At 39.1% G+C, this 17,337-nt stretch overlaps 2 protein-coding genes and 1 long non-coding RNA gene across 6 annotated transcripts; all 3 read right to left on the reverse strand.

Moving 5' to 3' along the window:
* Window positions 1-420: 420 nt before the first annotated feature.
* Window positions 421-7,018, reverse strand: LOC126582818 (receptor-like protein kinase FERONIA). 4 transcript variants are annotated; one of them, XM_050247029.1, is made up of 4 exons: window positions 6,655-7,018; window positions 6,055-6,337; window positions 5,702-5,770; window positions 421-3,766 (listed from the first exon to the last, which is right to left on the reverse strand). In XM_050247029.1, exon 4 carries the CDS (start codon window positions 3,085-3,087, stop codon window positions 496-498), a length of 2,592 nt encoding a protein of 863 aa, XP_050102986.1. In that variant the 5' UTR covers window positions 3,088-3,766; window positions 5,702-5,770; window positions 6,055-6,337; window positions 6,655-7,018; the 3' UTR covers window positions 421-495. The 4 variants fall into 4 exon arrangements, 3 of the variants coding, with proteins under 3 accessions (XP_050102986.1, XP_050102984.1, XP_050102985.1); XM_050247027.1 differs by having other exon boundaries at window positions 6,055-6,570; window positions 6,655-7,009; XM_050247028.1 differs by having other exon boundaries at window positions 6,104-7,007.
* Window positions 7,019-7,462: 444 nt separating this feature from the next.
* On the reverse strand, window positions 7,463-11,441 carry LOC126582618 (probable linoleate 9S-lipoxygenase 5). Its single transcript, XM_050246777.1, has 9 exons — window positions 11,135-11,441; window positions 10,470-10,759; window positions 10,129-10,369; window positions 9,650-9,988; window positions 9,463-9,548; window positions 9,270-9,377; window positions 8,847-9,151; window positions 8,479-8,742; window positions 7,463-8,372 (listed from the first exon to the last, which is right to left on the reverse strand). Exons 1-9 carry the CDS (start codon window positions 11,337-11,339, stop codon window positions 7,619-7,621), a joined length of 2,592 nt encoding a protein of 863 aa, XP_050102734.1. The 5' UTR covers window positions 11,340-11,441; the 3' UTR covers window positions 7,463-7,618.
* Window positions 11,442-14,292: 2,851 nt separating this feature from the next.
* Window positions 14,293-15,192, reverse strand: LOC126583267 (uncharacterized). Its single transcript, XR_007609707.1, has 2 exons — window positions 15,049-15,192; window positions 14,293-14,491 (listed from the first exon to the last, which is right to left on the reverse strand). It is a non-coding gene; the product is annotated as an uncharacterized LOC126583267 (long non-coding RNA).
* Between the last annotated feature and the right edge of the window lie 2,145 nt (window positions 15,193-17,337).

Below are 17,337 nucleotides of genomic sequence, written 5' to 3' on the forward strand. Positions count from 1 at the left end.
TAACCTAATGATATCAAGCATATAAGGTATGGTCGTTAATTATTATTTTTTGGTTAAATCCACAGCGAGGATAAATCAACTTGTTTTGGTCATCGAATCCGATGACTCTCCCCAGCCACTACACCCTAATATATGCATTGATATTGTTCATGAACGCAACATCAGCTTCTGGCTTCTTTCTTGCGTAGGTAGTGGGCTTGACGAAATATCAATCAAGTCTTTTGGCATGCTTGTCATCAATTGGGAGTCGTGAAGTGATTTTTGACATAATTTTTCATTTTTTGTACACTACATTTTACTATTTTCATTCATTTTCTTTTGATTTGTTTAATTGGAAAAACTAAAAAAACAGGAGTGGACAAAGTCTAAACTAATCGTATCGGATTCGGGCAGTTTAGTACTGAGTACAGTGAAAAAGAATGCAATTGGAACATAATTCTCTTGAATTAGTTTTGTATTGAAATACAATTGCTTTCTGGCCAAACGTTGCTCGCGTCATCTTCCGTTTTGATCATTAATTTCAGAGAAGATTGTTGCGGATATACATTGAATGGATTCATTGCTAGCACAACCTTGTTCAGTACTAACGCCACCATCACCATTACTTGCAATGCTTTTTTGATGAAGCTGCAATGCAAACTCAAGCCCCCTCACAACCTCATTCATTGAAGGTCGTTCAACTCCTTTATCATGAATGCAACTCATAGCAATCTCAACGAACCTATTCAGGCACTCGGCTTCAATTTTACCCTTCAAGTTACAATCAATGATTTGATCAAGTGTTCCCTCTCCATGGCAAAATCTGGCCCACTCCGCGAGGTTCATTTCCCTCGGCTCCACTTTATGCATCAGCGCTGGCCTTGCACACAATACTTCCCACAAAACCACACCAAATGAGTACACGTCAGACTTCTCAGTAAGCTGTTGGCGTCTGTAGTATTCTGGATCTAGATACCCAAAACTGCCTTTGACCATTGTACTGATGTGAGTCTTAGAAGCGGTGGTCATTCCCATTTTTGACAACCCGAAATCCGAAACCTTGGCCACCCATTTCTCATCTAACAATATATTGGTGCTTTTCACGTCACGGTGGATGATAGTGCCCTTGGCACCGCTGTGAAGGTAGCGCAACCCTCGCGCGGCTCCAATGCAAATTTGGAGGCGTTGTCCCCAGGCCAGAGGCGGGTTGTCAGAGTGGTAGAGATTGTCGGCCAGGGTCCCACGTGACATGTAATCGTACACCAAGACCATCTCATTTTTATCCGTGCAATATCCGATGAGAGACACCAAATGACGGTGGCGGAGTTGGGAGAGCAGCTCGATTTCCGTCTTGAACTCGTTGGCCCCCTGTGAAGACTCGGGTTTCAGTCGTTTGATCGCAACCGGGGTAGCCCCACCATCGATATACCCTTTGTACACATTGCCAAATCCGCCAACACCAATAATGAAAGTATCATTGAAGTTTTCGGTGGCGGCTTTGATCTCCTTTAGCGAAAAGTAGTGACACAAATCGGACGGCAGAGTTGAGCCGCCCCGTGACTTGGTTGAGTTTGCCGCTCTGCGGTTAGAGTGTACGTAGCCCTTGACATATTTCCGTCGGTGTCTAAAAACCAAGGGTAACCCTAGTACGGAAAACACTACGAGTGCGGCGGAGACTGCACCAGCAACAACGGCAATAAAATGAGTCCTTGACTTGGAAAGATTTTTGCTTGATGGGATCACTTCTTGGGGATGAGGATGTGGGGGATCGGGGTCTGGTCTGGCGAGATTACCATTTGTTTCATTCAGTTTGAAGATCTCCAGCCCGTTCAAAATTGCATCCAAGGACTTAGTCTTCCAATGTTGAGGGTTTGCTTGCAGTGTGACGTAGAGAAATACTTTCTCCTCGTTTCCGGTGCCGGGAGGCATGAACACAACATAGTCTCTGTACGTTGGAATCCCATTCCCGCCACTCCACTGGATTATGTCGGCTCGTGTTTCCGCCGTTTGATTGGCTATGTAGATCAGAAACACTCGGTCACCAATCTCTCTAATTTCAGGCTGAAGCTCACAAAAATGAAGCCTAACCAGGTAATAAAACTTGGGAGGGACAGGAAATCCCCAGGTGAGGTTGTGCCGCTGGTTGATGGTGGGGTCTGGGCCCATAGACCTCCCGGTTTTGTAAACTTGTTCCGGAGCGGAGTAGTTGGGTGCTTTTGCAAAGTTGAGATGAAAGTTGAGATGAAGGCTTGCGTTAACTGGTTGAGCGCTGAACCAAAAACTTGCATTATCCAAGAAAGTTTGCTCATACAAATAACCTTCCCAGTTGCGGTACATGCCGGTGTCTTTATTGAAAAACAACCCGCGTCCGCCTATGTTGATTCTGTAAACCGTCTCCATAGCAGTGTTGTTTTCAACGCGAATTGGATTTTCGGTGCCTATGATTTCAATATCAAGGTCTTCTGGTGCAGTGTAGTATAGATTTGGGGGCATGGACACAATTTCAATTCCGTTGATAAACGCATAAGCATCTGGGCTTGCTTTGCTTCGACTTGGAGTGAATGTGATGTTTAGACTTTGTTCTTCTTCCTCAATGTTGATGCAGAATTCTCTGTATAATGTCTCCACCCCATCAGCATCGGCATTCACAGAAGCATTGAAGTCGAGAAGGGTAAATCCACTGGCCTTGACAGAAAAGAGCGCTTTGGAGCGGTCAAAGTCAGGGTACGAAACAAGGTAAAAGTACAAGCGGATGAACTTTTGGCCGGCGGTGAGGTTAAATCTGTAAGTAAATTCAGAGCGAGAAAGCCGAACTGTGCTGTAAGGAATTTGGGAGACAGAGAACGAGCGAGGTGCTTCTTTGAACATGGATGTGTTACCACCAGCTGCTCGGTGTACCTCTATGGGGGTAAACTTTGAGTTGATATCTCCACTCCAATTTCGTTGATCATATTGATTAAATAACTGGCCGGAATAGCCACAATTGACAGCGATATCTTCCACCGGAGTGTAGATAGGTGGGGGATCGGTGGCAGCGAGTGTGGTGGCAATGATCATGTGTAGAAACAAGGAAAGGTACAGATGAGAGATGAAATTTGATATAATCATAGTATGGTAAATGGTATAAAGGTGTTAATTTGTTGCTGGGGTTGTATGAATGAATACGCTGTTCGGCTCTTGTTTATAGATATGTCATATGCGTGGTTGTGTGTGTTTCTCTCTCACTGGAAATTGCTGAGATTTAAGTGCGACATATGATCATCAAAGACTTTTCACGTCAAATTTTAGAATAAAGATTCTCGATCAACATCTATTAATCACGTTATATCTTCTCTCTTTTGTACACGTAGGCAGTGGGCCTGACGAATTATCTATGAAGTCTTTGGCATGCATGTCATGGGAGACGGAAAGTGATTTCTGCATATTCTTTTTCATGTTTTTTTAACACTTTAATTTTTTTTATTTGTTTAATTATGCATTGTCCTTTAATACAAGAGAACAAATTGGGAGAGTTCACCCAACGGGTTTTTAATCTTTTTGAGTATTTATTTTTAGAGGTTTAGTAGTATACTAGTAAAAATACCTACGCGTTGTTGCGGGACTTGAACGCACCAACCTTAACCATGAATAAAACACATATTAATGTAATCAATCGTTCTCATAATTCATGAGGCAAAAACCAAAAGCCAAATTGTTTTCATTTCATGCCTTGAAAACACTCTTCAGTCTATACGGTCCAAAAGGATATAATACTACCCGAAGCCTGCCATAAAAATTGGGGATTGACCTGTCATTTAAAATTGGAGCCCAGTCAGTACTATATAAATAATTATAGTGATCTAAATATGATATTTCTCGAATAACCATGAAAACCTTAACGTGATGAATATTTAAGCTGTATGTTACCATTTATAATGCTGCCATCAGGTGACACAATAATTTTCTCAGCCTTAATGGAAAAATTATTCATTTGATCAAATCTCCAAGGAGATTCCAACCCACTTGGGCTATAATCGACATGGCCTGAAACTTTGAATCTCAATACCTAAAGACCTGAAACCATATTTATTATTTAATCTTGTTTATGGAACTGTCATAGCCGACCCAACGTAGTTGGAAAAGGCTTTTCTGTTGTTGTATGAAACTGTCATAGTTATATATGTTGTAATCAAGGAAGAAAATATCGGTAATATCGGAAATATCGGTAGTCCGAAAACACGGAAATATCGATGGAAATATCGGGATAATATCGATATCGATAAAAATTACATGGAAACCACGGAAATTGTAAGAAAAACTTGGAAATTTTTATTGAAACTTTGCAAGATGTTTATTTAGTCAATTATCTATTAGTTTATCACAAAAAATTAGAATGAAATGCATTGCATGATGGATTTAACTGATTTAAGTTGATTATTTAGCGAGCTGTCAAATATTGTGAGTGTAGAAAATATGTAGTAATTAATGAAAGAAGTTTAAACACACCATAATCATTTATATATAATGAATTAGTACAATATTTTACACTTTATACATTGCATGGTAAGATACATGAGTGACTAAGTACCACATAGAGTTCCTATGAGGTTCTAAATTTTCACTATCTTCATCATCTCTATGTGTAGAGTAAGTGTATTGTGAAGAGTAGTCAACAACCATGACAATGACTTTCAAGAACCGAAACCCAAAAGTCAATAGGAAACCGAATACTTCGGTATTTTTCGGGATTTCGGGATTACCAAACAAATGGGATTTGGAAACCAATCCCATATCGAAAATTTCGGTATTTTTCGGGATGGTTTTGGTTTGGGACTTTTTCGGTTTGGTTTGGGATTTTTGAGAATTTTTTCCAACCATACATGTAAGTGACCAAATAAAAAATAGAAAAATTAAAAACCACATGCCATTGACTAAGTAATTAATTGACACAATTTAAAATATAATACCACAAAAAATTTGGAATATGTGCAAATTTGTTTCTTGCAAAAAGAATTCAAAACAAAACCATATATATAAATAGTTTAGCATGTTTTCACAAAAACGTAAGTGGTATAGTGGTCAAGGCGCTGAAGGAGTTAGATGGGAGGAGTTCGAATCCCTTTATGTGCATGTTTGAGACTTTTCAGAAATTTTCAAATATTTTTAGGTTCATCTCGCGATATTATCTATAATATCGCGATACTATCGATATTTTCGCGATATTATAGCGATAATTAAAGAAATACTCGCGAAATATCGTTATATTATCGATATTTTCATCTATGGTTGTAATCAATTCACTCAATCAACATCTCCAATGATGATATGTTGTCAGAGAATCTTGAAATGCTCACGCACTTTCTTTGCAGGGAATTGGTTATGGGGTGCTAAAGAAGGAGATAGCTGGAGAACTACTAATGACATTTTTGATACATGGGAAAGGTAGAAACATGCATATGCTTCCATTAACTCTCAAATTGGTCTCAGGTTTTTGGGGTCTCACATACAATACAGTTTTCTGGCATTTTGGTTGGCAGCATGCTCTCTAAAGCAGACATGAATGCAAACTATAAACACTGAGCTGTCATGTAGCACAATACATCTAACAATCAGGAATCAATCAAAAGACAGGAAAGTGACTTCGGTGAAACATATTACAGCGACGATAAAACCACAATACAATCACGACCATTGATCATGTTGTTCGTAACATATCAAGATAAGAAAAAGAAGGGGAACTAACCTGCTGCTATCAATTCCACATTCCAGTGGACGAAGCTCTCTGTTTCTCAAAAACGTCCATATGGTTCACCTGCAAGGATACATCACATAGCCAAAAATTAGAGAGAATAAGAGTTTGTATTCAAACACAGTAAAGAGATTTGTATCAGTAATTACACCTAACAAAATTAAGGAACCAAGAAATACATAAGGAACCAAGAAATGGAAAAACAATCTACCAACAGAGGGAAGAGAAGCAAACAGCAGGAAGAAGCACAGAAATGAGCACAGTGAAACAACAAAATTTCAATGACAGTTTTAACAAAGCAAATGGCAAACCAAACAATAAACAATGAACTTAAAACAGTGCATTACCTATTGAATCAGAATCAGGGGAAAAAAACTGAAAACTGAAAACCCATACCCTCCTCCAATCTGTCAGTCCCTTTGTCCTCCTCCTCTCGTCCCCCCAACAACCCTCTGACCGATGCATCAGCCACAGCCACAGCCACCCGCACCTCACTGCCGAAAATCCTCTCCCCTAAATCCCGGCGAACTTCTCCCTCCAACCTGTCAACCCTTCTGTCCCCCTTCCTTCTCTCAGTGCAGCCCATACCGCTGATTGCTTTGCTGCACATTCATCATTTTTCTGCAAAAACTGTTGAATATGTGGCCAAATTCACTTTCGGCTAAATAAAATCTTTGTGTTTGTTCCCTGTTTTGGGGAAGAAAATAAGGATAAGAAGTAGCCTTCCTTTTCTTTTGGCATTTTTCAGATTGAAGCAGCAGACTGGAGGAAAAAACAGAAGCTGGCCGACAGCTTCATTTGAAATAATAATTCCGCAAGACAAACCAGTACAGATAAACACTGAACAGCCCTGTTTTTCTTTTCTGCACAAAATCCAGATTCTCGACCATCCAAAAGTTTGAATCTTTCAAGTTTCAATTCTCTTAAAAGTAGTGTAATAATCTTACCGAATGAGAAGAGATGAGGTTGAATCGAGAGTTATGGAAGAAATTTGTACTTCACCGACATGTAGAAAAGCTCGGATATTTGAAGCGAAACGAAGACGATGAGCGGGTTGCGGCGGCGGCCGAGCTGACTCAGTCCGGATTCGTCGTTCGTCCTCGTCCCCAACCTGCGAAGGGGAAGTGTGTTTTGGTTTTAGGAAGCAGGAGCCGATGCTACTCCAGAGATGGTGTTGTGCCTGCTAGGGTTTGAGAAAGGGGAATCGAAGCCAAATGGGTGCGTTTCTGTCTCTCTCTCACATCCCTTGATTTGAGGTGGCATAAATGTAAATAATGAAAAATCGAGGGTCTACTTTAGAATAGATTGGTAAAACCGTAAATATATCGAAATATGGTCAGAGTCAAAATTACCCTCCTAACCTTTAATAATTACCCTCCCACCCAGCCCAAATCTCACGGGTTTCTTGTAAATAAGATGAAATCAAGGGGTAAACAAAAAACCCTACGGACAAAAGTACCCTTCTATATTCTAATAATTATCCTTCCAACCCATCTCAAATCTCATGGTTTTTCTTGTAAATAAGATGAAATCGAGTAGCAAAGAATTGATGGCATCTCAGTACCTTTTTCCCTCCTACCTTAGACTGAAGTAATTAGATGTGTTTATTTCCTAAAATTCCGAAGTGTGTCAAATACACATTCGGTTGATCTCGTGAATGTCGAAAAGAATTCAAATACACTCCAAAAGGAAAAACTTGTACTTTTAACATATAATTCTGGCATTTGATCTTTTGAGTACTCATTCTTAGACGTCTAGTAGGAAATTAGATGTGTTTATTTTCTTAAATTCCAAATTGTGTCAAATGCACGCTTGTTTATTTTCTCAAATGCACGCTTGTTTGATCCCATACAATACAATACATATGAGTGGTTTCATTCTTTATTTATAGGAGCTTGAAAGACTTCCCGTTTAGATAGAGACGCTGTTGGGAATTCCCTTGCCAGTAATTCCACCTTCACTAGTAGGAAAGAGCAAAGTGTACGGAATCTTGACTGATCCAACTCGGTTCTTCAGTTTCTCATCATTGTTCATACTTGTAATTCGATCCTCGATTTCAGCCAGTTTCTTTCCGAATTTCTCGAAAGCTTCCAATGCAGCTGTGTCCGATGTCCAGTCAGGAGTGTCTCTCTGCCCTAAATACACTTCATCAGTGGAATGCCTTGACAAAATCTCAATGGTGGCAATACCAAGTACAGTCTGCAGCTGAGCAGTAATTGTTTTCAAGAAAACGGTATCAGGGCTGGCCTCCAGCTCTTCGTATTCAGGAGTTCCCTTCTCAGGCATGAATTTTCGGCTTATGGTTGGGCGGTTGGGAAGGTATCCTGCGTAAGAGAACTGTCCGAAGTTGAGGGCTGCATGAAGAGCAGAAGCAGTCCATATGAGGATAGTGCAAGTTTCAACTAGCTCTTCAAAAGTCTGCATTTTAGGCCACCAGGGCTCATCTTTTATGTCCCCATGACCCTCTTCTACGAGCTCCTTCCACCAGGATTGGAGCTCGACGTCTGTCTGAATTATGTCATTGGTCTTGTAGTAGAAGGTGCAATAGTCTTCGACCCAAGTTTTTATTGCAAACCAGATTTCAATCCCATCAACAGCATATGGATAATCCTCTATCAGTAGGCGAAGACCGTGCGGAGAATTTTCATCCTTGACTGCCACGCCTCTGTATTGATGGAAAGCAACACAATGTGGTTAAAATAAGAAATGAATATTGCTCGTTTGAGTAACTTTTAGTTGCTAATAAGTCGGAAATTGTTGATTTGTGTTACCTCTTGATGAGATCTGCAGGGAGAGCTTGCTCAGGAAAAATCCAATCTTTATAAACAGCTGATGACAACCCCAAGGCATACCTAGCTGGAAAAACTGTCGACTCTATAACTCCGCGAGCATTCAGGAGGATTCCCCTGCCAATTGCATTGATGTACATGGTATCGCGGAAATGAGGCTGCAGAAGTTTGTAAATTGGATGAACCACGCTTAGCTGCCTATTCGCAGCTATTATAACCGGCTCAATCACCGCATGGGTGTTTAACCTGTCACCAAAACATAAGGAAAAAAAAAATCAAAATCAGAAAATCACATTTCAATATGTACGATAAACTTTTTACTAAGACCTTTTTCTTCAAAAGAGTTATACCAGTGACTGATAAGTTGATGATTTCCAGAGTCGTTTACAGCCACATAAGCTTTAGCCAGTTGCCATATGGAGCTTTCTACACCTTGTTCAGCTGGTGTGTAAACATTACTAATGCAACCATATTGATCTCCGTCGGGATGAGGCAAGCTTAATTCGATCACTAATATCTTCAAAGTTCCATCACTTTTCAAGAACAGGAGAGTTCTGCTACCATAGATCTTGTTGGAAGTTGAGTTTATCCGCCTCAGGTACGGCATCAATGCATCGTGATGATCTAATATGAATAGCTTTTTGTTCTTGAGTGCCTATCGAACCAAATTCATTTTCATTATTACGAAATGATGTTAAGTCAACATCAGCCAATTGCAATGTACCAGCATACTATCAGTTTTTCTATCAAAGGAAACGAATGTAAGATATTACCTCATCCACTGTTAGTCCATCCAAGTTATTCTTTATATGTTGTTCCGTTATTGTACTGGTTTGATCACCGTAAACTTTTGGGTCTAGCTTGCTTGCTGGCGGGAATTCCTGCAATTCATTTGAAGCAAATATGATTAAAGATGGAGAAAAACGAAAAGAAAAATGACAATCGAAAGTTTTCTATGAAGATTACTTGAAGAAGGCGAATGTTGACAGGATTCACTCCAGCCAGCATTTCTCTGGCAAATTCTTCATCAGTCCTCCAAGCAGTCTTGTCCACTGCTCCAGATCATTAAACCATTAGCACGTTACATGAAAGAAAATAGAAATCATAGTTCATAGGCAATTGTAAGCGTCAAAATTCAATATGTTATCGTTACCTTTGATCACTTCAGGCATTGGGAATCGGAGGAACTGTGCACCATCAGTTCGGAAAATTTCCTTGAGCATCTCCGCAGGTATGCTGTCACCGATTTCCTTGAATAAACCTTCAGGCAACGGAATTCCTCCTTCGTAGAGTTGAAGCACATCTTTGAAGCTGTCAAACTCGTTAGGAGTTTTATCAAACAAGGCTTCTATCTCTGGTCTAATAAACTGAGCTATAGATTTCAGTGCATATGCAAGGAAGTCGGACATCTTCAAGTGTCCAAACCGTTCATCCCTTGGCACATATATGCTTAAGCTTGAAACAATCGGTAACCTACTCTCGGTGTTAGGATCTGTTAGATTATAGGATCAGAAAAATTTCAGCGATCATAACATCAGTTAGTTAATATCCAAATAAGCAGATCAACTTGTACAGTTGTCAGAGAGACTACACCAAAAGCAAAAAGAAAAGCATCATATGTTAATCGTTTACCCGTCTCTTTTGGTGGTCGGCCAGTTCTGCCCCTGCGAGGGTAAGGGTACTCAGTAGACCCTCCCATAATTGGGCGGACATATTCCGAACCCTTATCAGGATCTCCCAGATCATTGTAGTAAGCATAGTCATAGACTCTATCCCACTCTTCGAGCTTTCGTTTTCCATCTCCTCTTAATTCTACTAGTTCTTCTTCTATGTATTTGCGCAACGGCAATGGTACTTCGCTCGGAAGATAAGTCTGCACAAACATATTGCAGTCACGAACGTTATTCATATAGTAAACTATGCTTGCACAAAGTGCGGCAGATTGCAACGAGTCGGCGCAAATCATCCGTTACCTTGTTAGTGAAGAAAACACGGTCTTTGGTGTATTTTTCGGCAGGGTAAACCCATGAATTGCAAACAAAGTGGACATGGCCCTCATCGGGGACATTATCGAGTGTGACAGTCTTGAGGAAGAACTCACTATGATGATTGTTTTGTATTATGAATGCTCCTGGGACTCCTACTTCCTCTTCCCAGTCAAAGGTAATCTTGAATGCAGACTCTCCTGCTGTTAACGGTGTAATTGTGGTAATCCAGTCTTCCAGATATGCTTGTTTTCCAAGATTCCCCTTCAATCCATTGTCTACAAAAACAAATACATATATCCAAACTAAATCATATTCTCAGATCTTCTACAATTCATTATCTGGTAAACCAATAATTAATCAATTAATAAGATGCATATGCATTATATTATCATGATCATCCAAATAACAACCTCAAGTAAGGGCCATTTTGTGCAAGTTGCTATAATTTAGTTTTCAAGACAATTTTCGTAAAGGAAAAAAAAGTTAGGCCACTATCCAAAATACGGTTAAACGACCCTAGACCCTCGACCCTAGACCCTCAACCCTCGACCCTCGACCCTGAGCAATTTCATCGAACCTCATCCGATTTTACAGACCTATCAACTACTCTAAAAACAAAAATAACAATGCAAAGAGGATTTGAAGCTCACCAGGATCACCATGAACAGCACTGATGAGCTGCAGAGAAACCCTTTGGCCGACCAACTCATGCACACGATCAAGAACCGAAGCATTGAAGTCATTGAAGTCCAACACATTCTTCTTCATCAACACCACAGTCCCATTGATTTTTCCAATATTACTCTCCCCATCTTGCTGCTGGCCCGTGATTTTGCCAAGCAGGTTGTGCAACATTGTGTTCTAGTTTCCAAGAACTAATTAAGTAAAGAATGTTGTGAATAATTGTGAAATAAATTGAAAGTCGAAACTTTGCATGGAAGAGTTCAATGAAGGGTGGTCGTATTTAAAGGGGAAAACGTGAAAAAGTCGTACAAAATCGTTTATCCCGAAAGTGATCTGGCTTTAAGATGACATAGATGTAATCCCGGCGTAATTAATTTATGTTTTATAATGTGAAAAGTGCCAATTTCCTCACAGGGTGTGCTATCCACACACCCTTGTTAATTTCTGTCAGTTGATCTTCTTCAATTTATCCGATCTGACGGTCAAAAATAAAAAAGATGTGAAAGAAATAAAAAATAATGTACGGATATCACACCCCTTTCCTCACCTGTAACAAGCTTTTTTTATATTTGGGAATAATGAATGCTCTTTTTTTCTTGGTCAACTATCAACATCATCCTCTAGAAGATTGTTTTTGGTTAAACATTCCAAAAGATTTGTTTTAGGGTTTATGGGATTAGTTTATTCACAATAAAAAGAAAGAGATGCATGTACGGCTGAATGTGCACAAAGTCAAATTAAATGAGACAGTAATGCGTGTGCACATGAAACCAAGGTTCTCAAAAACGCTAGGCGCTAGTCGGGTGGCAGGCTAGCGCCTAGCGCCTAGGTGGATTTAGGTAAATTTTTTGTATATCTTGTAAATAAGTGCATATTGACACCTAAAAAAAAATATACTTGTATAGATAATAAAATAATGATAAAATGCAAATTAGGTACACTATTTCCATAAGTATTGGATGAACTTGTAGTAAATCCATCATTTGCAAATTAGATACACCATTTTCATAAGTATACCACCATGAAACCAAAAAAGAAAAAAGCACGTAATTAATACAAAATAAAAAAATAAAAAAAACCTCCTAGGACTGCCTAGGGCCGCCTAGGACCGCCTAGGACTGCCTAGCCCACCTAACCCGCCTAACCCGCCTAGACCGCCCAGCCCGCCTAACCCGCCTAACCCGCCTAGACCACCCAGCCCGCCTAGACTGCCTAGGCCCAACCCGATTTTTCCTCCCGATTTGCCTAAAAACGCCTCGGTTGCTAGGCGCCCAGCGCCTAGGCGGCCGCCAAAGCCATTTTTTAGAACACTGCATGAAACTAGGTACTAATCTATTATTGTATTAGAGCTTGATCCTTTAGAAGAGCTTTTACAATGATTGAAAAAAGTTTTTAAAGAAAAAATTTTGGTTTTAAAATCACTTGAAGTGCTTCCTGCAAGTTAATTGTGTATTTCTTACTAATAATTGATTCCAAAACAAGCCCTTAGTTTGTGTTATACATGCCTAATAATGCTTCTTTACTACACAAAGTAAAAATTAACGGTACACGTTAGGCATGAGCTTTTACATCAAATGAGGCATATTTTATACCATATTACCGACAAATAATTTAGATTAGGGTTGACCAACCGAAGTTTTATCAAATTATCCAACTGTATAGTCTCTTTTTCTTTCCTAATTTGTACAAGGACGATTTCGATTGGAATTCATAGAGGTTGCTGAGTGGCTGGCGCAGACTTTAAACGGAAATTGAGATTGATCTGCATAAGCAAACTTTGAATTGGATATATAGATGGACAAGTACATGGAACTTCGACATACCATATGCAGTTATGCATGCATTCTTTAATTCCATTTGCTTCTTGCTACAAGGAAGAAAAATAAATAAATAAATAAAGATTTATGGTAGCTTGATATTTAAGAAATCAAGTGGTAAGAGAGGAAATTAAAAGGTCAATAAGAATGGTAGGTTGCTTGATAAAGATATATTTGTAACTCGAACCAATTGCCATTAAACAATTTGCGCTTATCGCGCCACGACTGACAATTATATCCTCCAGCTCGTTTTTTATTTCCTGTGCTTCTTCGACTCGATCATCAACTCTTGCCTTATTAGTTTAATAAACACCGTCGCAAACATTGATCCTGTGTTGATCCATTCATCGGTACTAGTTTTGGTCGTCCTATTCTGTTTTTGACGTTCAGCAACGGATCACGGAATCTTGGTGATATTCTACGTACAACCTAGCTAACCTCTCTATCAAAATCAGAAAGAGAAATACCATAAGACGAATACTTAATTGTTCAACACTACTTTTGTTAGTACCATATTATATTGAGCCTCGTTATTTGGACTTCCAGACATTGAGTCCATGATCTATGTAAAAGGGGATGAGCCATTAGTCTATAAAAGTGACTCCTCACCCTCACAATCCTCAAGCCTCATATCCCCAAACAGAGGCTCTCATATTCAGAGCATCCCTCTCTCAACTCTCTTCCTCTGTGAACCCAACAGAGGGCAATACCCTCACAAACACAACAACACTTTGTAATCCATACATACAGTTACAGAGGAATACAATCAACATCAGTGTGGACGTAGCCCAAATATTGGGGTGAACCACGATACATCTTATATTCTTTACTTTCTTGCAGATTCACGGTCGGATTTACGTTGTTCTAAGACCCCTCCGGTTTTGTGTATCAACAACTTTAAAATTTAATTTTGCAGAATTTAAGGAACAACAAATTCATTAGATCGTTGATCTCAGAGAAGACTGTCCCATGTATTCCTTTAATCGATTCATTAGTAGTAGAATTATGCTCGCTACTAGTCTTGTTCACCCTGCTGTTCTTCAACTCCGACGAGTCCTCCCAGCTACAAGTAATTAACCCTACATCACTCTCATTCACACTCTCAACCTCATCTCCACCGTCCATTCCATCATCCAAATTCGAATCTCGTCCCGCACTCTGCTGAACTTTACAGAGCAAACTCAAGCCCCCACACAATGTTGACGTGAGTCGTAAATTAGTTAGTCTTGGAATCAGAGACGAAGCCAGAGATTAGTGTGAGTGGGGGCATCCTCAAACAACAAAGTCATAATTAAAAAGCTCAAGAATTTACTAAACACAATACTTATATATTAATCCATAAAGTTTTTCATACAACAGTCCCTTACAATATCCCTCGACGTGTTTTCATGTTCTGAAAGCGTTGCATGACAACATCATTACCAATACCATCAAATATCTCTCTCTCTATAAAAATAATCATGTTGTCATTCATCCATTGATCTCTCATCCGATTGATGTTTCAGTCTGCAAAGTCATTCAAATTGATGCCCCAATAACATATAAGGTTCATACGTAATTTATAGAATTTATAGAATAAAAATCTCAATAAAATTATTAGAATAAAAATCTCAATAAAAATCCCATCTTTTCTAACCTTCAGGATGAAAACACATGAGAAACAAGTTAGATATGCAACTGAGACATTTTAACACTTATGTAAAACTTTAACCCTATAACATACTACATGGGACATTTTGATTAACATAGCATTCTAATCAAACCAAGATCCAACCAAGGCAACAATTCAATTAACCAATACCAATAAGCATACAAATTATTCAACAAATAAACATTTAATTCAACTAATCATATGAATAAATGTATACCCATATCCATTTCATAATTTCATTCATCAATAATCATAGAATTCATATCAATAATCAATAATCAATAAGTCAATAACCATATTAGTGTATGACCATATCCATATGATTCTATATTTCTATACCAATTAAACAAAAATTAATCTTAAATAATTAATTAAGATTAGGGATTATAGATTTAAGAATTAAAAAATTTACCTAAATATATATATGTCGGCTGGAGTGGCTGGGGGAAAAGCAACTTTGCTCCTGTTCCGTAACTTCCGTTCCGTTTCAAGCTGTTGGCGTTGGGGGAAGAGCAGCACCACGCTGCTCTGCTCTCTGATTGGAGCCGCAAAGGCTAATGAAAATGAAATAAAGAGATGGAAGGAATGGGAGTCTGGGACCGTGGGGACAAATGGTCCCCCACTATAACATAACTTTTTTTTTCCCAAATATATACGAAACGACGTCGTTTCGTTTACATTTTTTTAATTTTTTTTACAAGGACCAAAACAACGTCGTTTTGGCCTGGTTTTGAAAAAAAAAAGAAAAACAAAGACCAAGCTCTGCTTCTGCAGAACCAGATCGCAGGAACCAGAAACATCTCAGTGGGGGCTTTGCTGCTGCAGAACCAGATTAGTTTGAGCAGCATGCCAGCATCAGAAAAACTTCAGTGGGGGCATCTGCCCCCCTAGGCCCATGGTAGCTCCGTCCTTGCTTGGAATGTAATTTGGTTTACGATGTTAGAGAGATTCCTTCCTAGTTTAGGTTAAATTCTCTTTTATTATTCCTTGTGCTACAGGGTGTGGATGTATATATATTACCTCCATATTGGAGAGATAAATAATACAATTTAACAAAATATACAAATTCTATCTACAATATCATTCATCAATGGTCGTTCGATCCCATTGTCATGCATGCAACTCAGATTTATAGCTCTTGTTTACGGTCTGGTGGTATTTCTCTTCACTTGAAAGTGAGTGGTCTTAAGTTCGAATCTTGTAGATGGCGAATTCGATACCAAATTAAGCTGCTCATTGTGTGGTTTAGCCGAACTCCCCCTCTACTTAGTGTAAAAATATCGATGTACGACTCAAAAAACCCAAAAGCTAGTACATTGTTTTCATAGAATTTATGCTCATCTATTTTGAAATGGAAAGTAAGGCAAAACCAACAAGTTACAAAAAGACTGACGTTTTACTAAAATCTATGGTTAAACTTTTACTAGTTAAGATTTATAAAAAAGATAATGCTAGGAGACCAAATTTTTAACCAAATTTGTAAATCAAATGATGTGTAACAAACACGTTAATTGACATTTAGCTAATAATCCAATCATTTAACTAATAATCCAATCACCTTCAACCACATCATTTGGTTTAAAAAATTTGGTCTTCCCAACATTACCCCTATAAAAATTAGTAATAATTTTGTGATTCAAGAATGACATAGTGACATTGTTTAGAAATATGTACTGCTGATTATTCTGTTGAATTTTTTTAGATCGACGAGCCTGAGGGCCCACTGATGTGGGACTGCCATTAAATTTTTTTAGATCGACGAGCCTGAGGGCCCACTGTTGAATTTTTTTAGAGTAGGGTAATCATATTTAAAGCCACCCTTGTTGACTTTCCCCACTGATGTGGGACTGCAAACACGCCCCTCACGTGTAACCTCATTTAGTGGTTCACACATGGAGATCCACACATCAGCAATTGGAACTCAGAGGTTGTTTCCAATAAAGTCCAGGCTTGTTTTCAATCTTTTTTCAGGAAGTGCCTCTTAAGAACTCAAGGGATGACTCTATGTTAAGAGTCCAAGCTTGTTTCCAAGCCCACACTCCCCAGTGACAAGCCTTTGGCTTGCACGGGCCCATAACCGTGGGCTCTGATACTATGTTGAAATTTTTTTAGATCGATGGGCCCGAAGGACCCCGCTCTAACGACATCAATATTGTTCTCAACTTTATCACCTACCCAATCCGTTAGGTGCTGGGGATTACCACAAAAGACATCGATATTAGTTAGAGTAGGATAATCATATTTAAACCACCCTTGTTGACTTCCCCCACCGATGTGGGATTGCCAACACGCCCCCTCACGTGTAACCCCATTTAGTGGTTCACACGTGGAGATCCACACATTGGCAATTGAAATTCAAAGGTCAGGTCTATGTTAAGAGTCCAAACTTGTTTTCCCCAGGCCTGTCGATCTAAAAAATTTCAACATGGTATTAGAGCCAAGGTTCGGACTATGCAAGCTAACAAGCTTGTCACCAAGAAGGAAACAAGCCAGGACTCTTAACATAAAGCCGACCTCTGAGTTCCATTGAAAACAAGTCTCAACTCTTAACATAGAGTCACCTCTGAGTTTTAATAGCTGATGTGTGGATCTCCATGTGTGAATCACTAAATGGGGTTACACATGAGGGGGAGTGTTAGAATCCCACATTGGTGGGTGCAAAAAAAAAATAATGGGTTTAAATATGATTGCCCTACTCTAA

Source organism: Malus sylvestris, chromosome 9 (assembly GCF_916048215.2).
Source record: "Malus sylvestris chromosome 9, drMalSylv7.2, whole genome shotgun sequence".
In the NCBI taxonomy this organism is placed as follows: domain Eukaryota; kingdom Viridiplantae; phylum Streptophyta; class Magnoliopsida; order Rosales; family Rosaceae; genus Malus; species Malus sylvestris.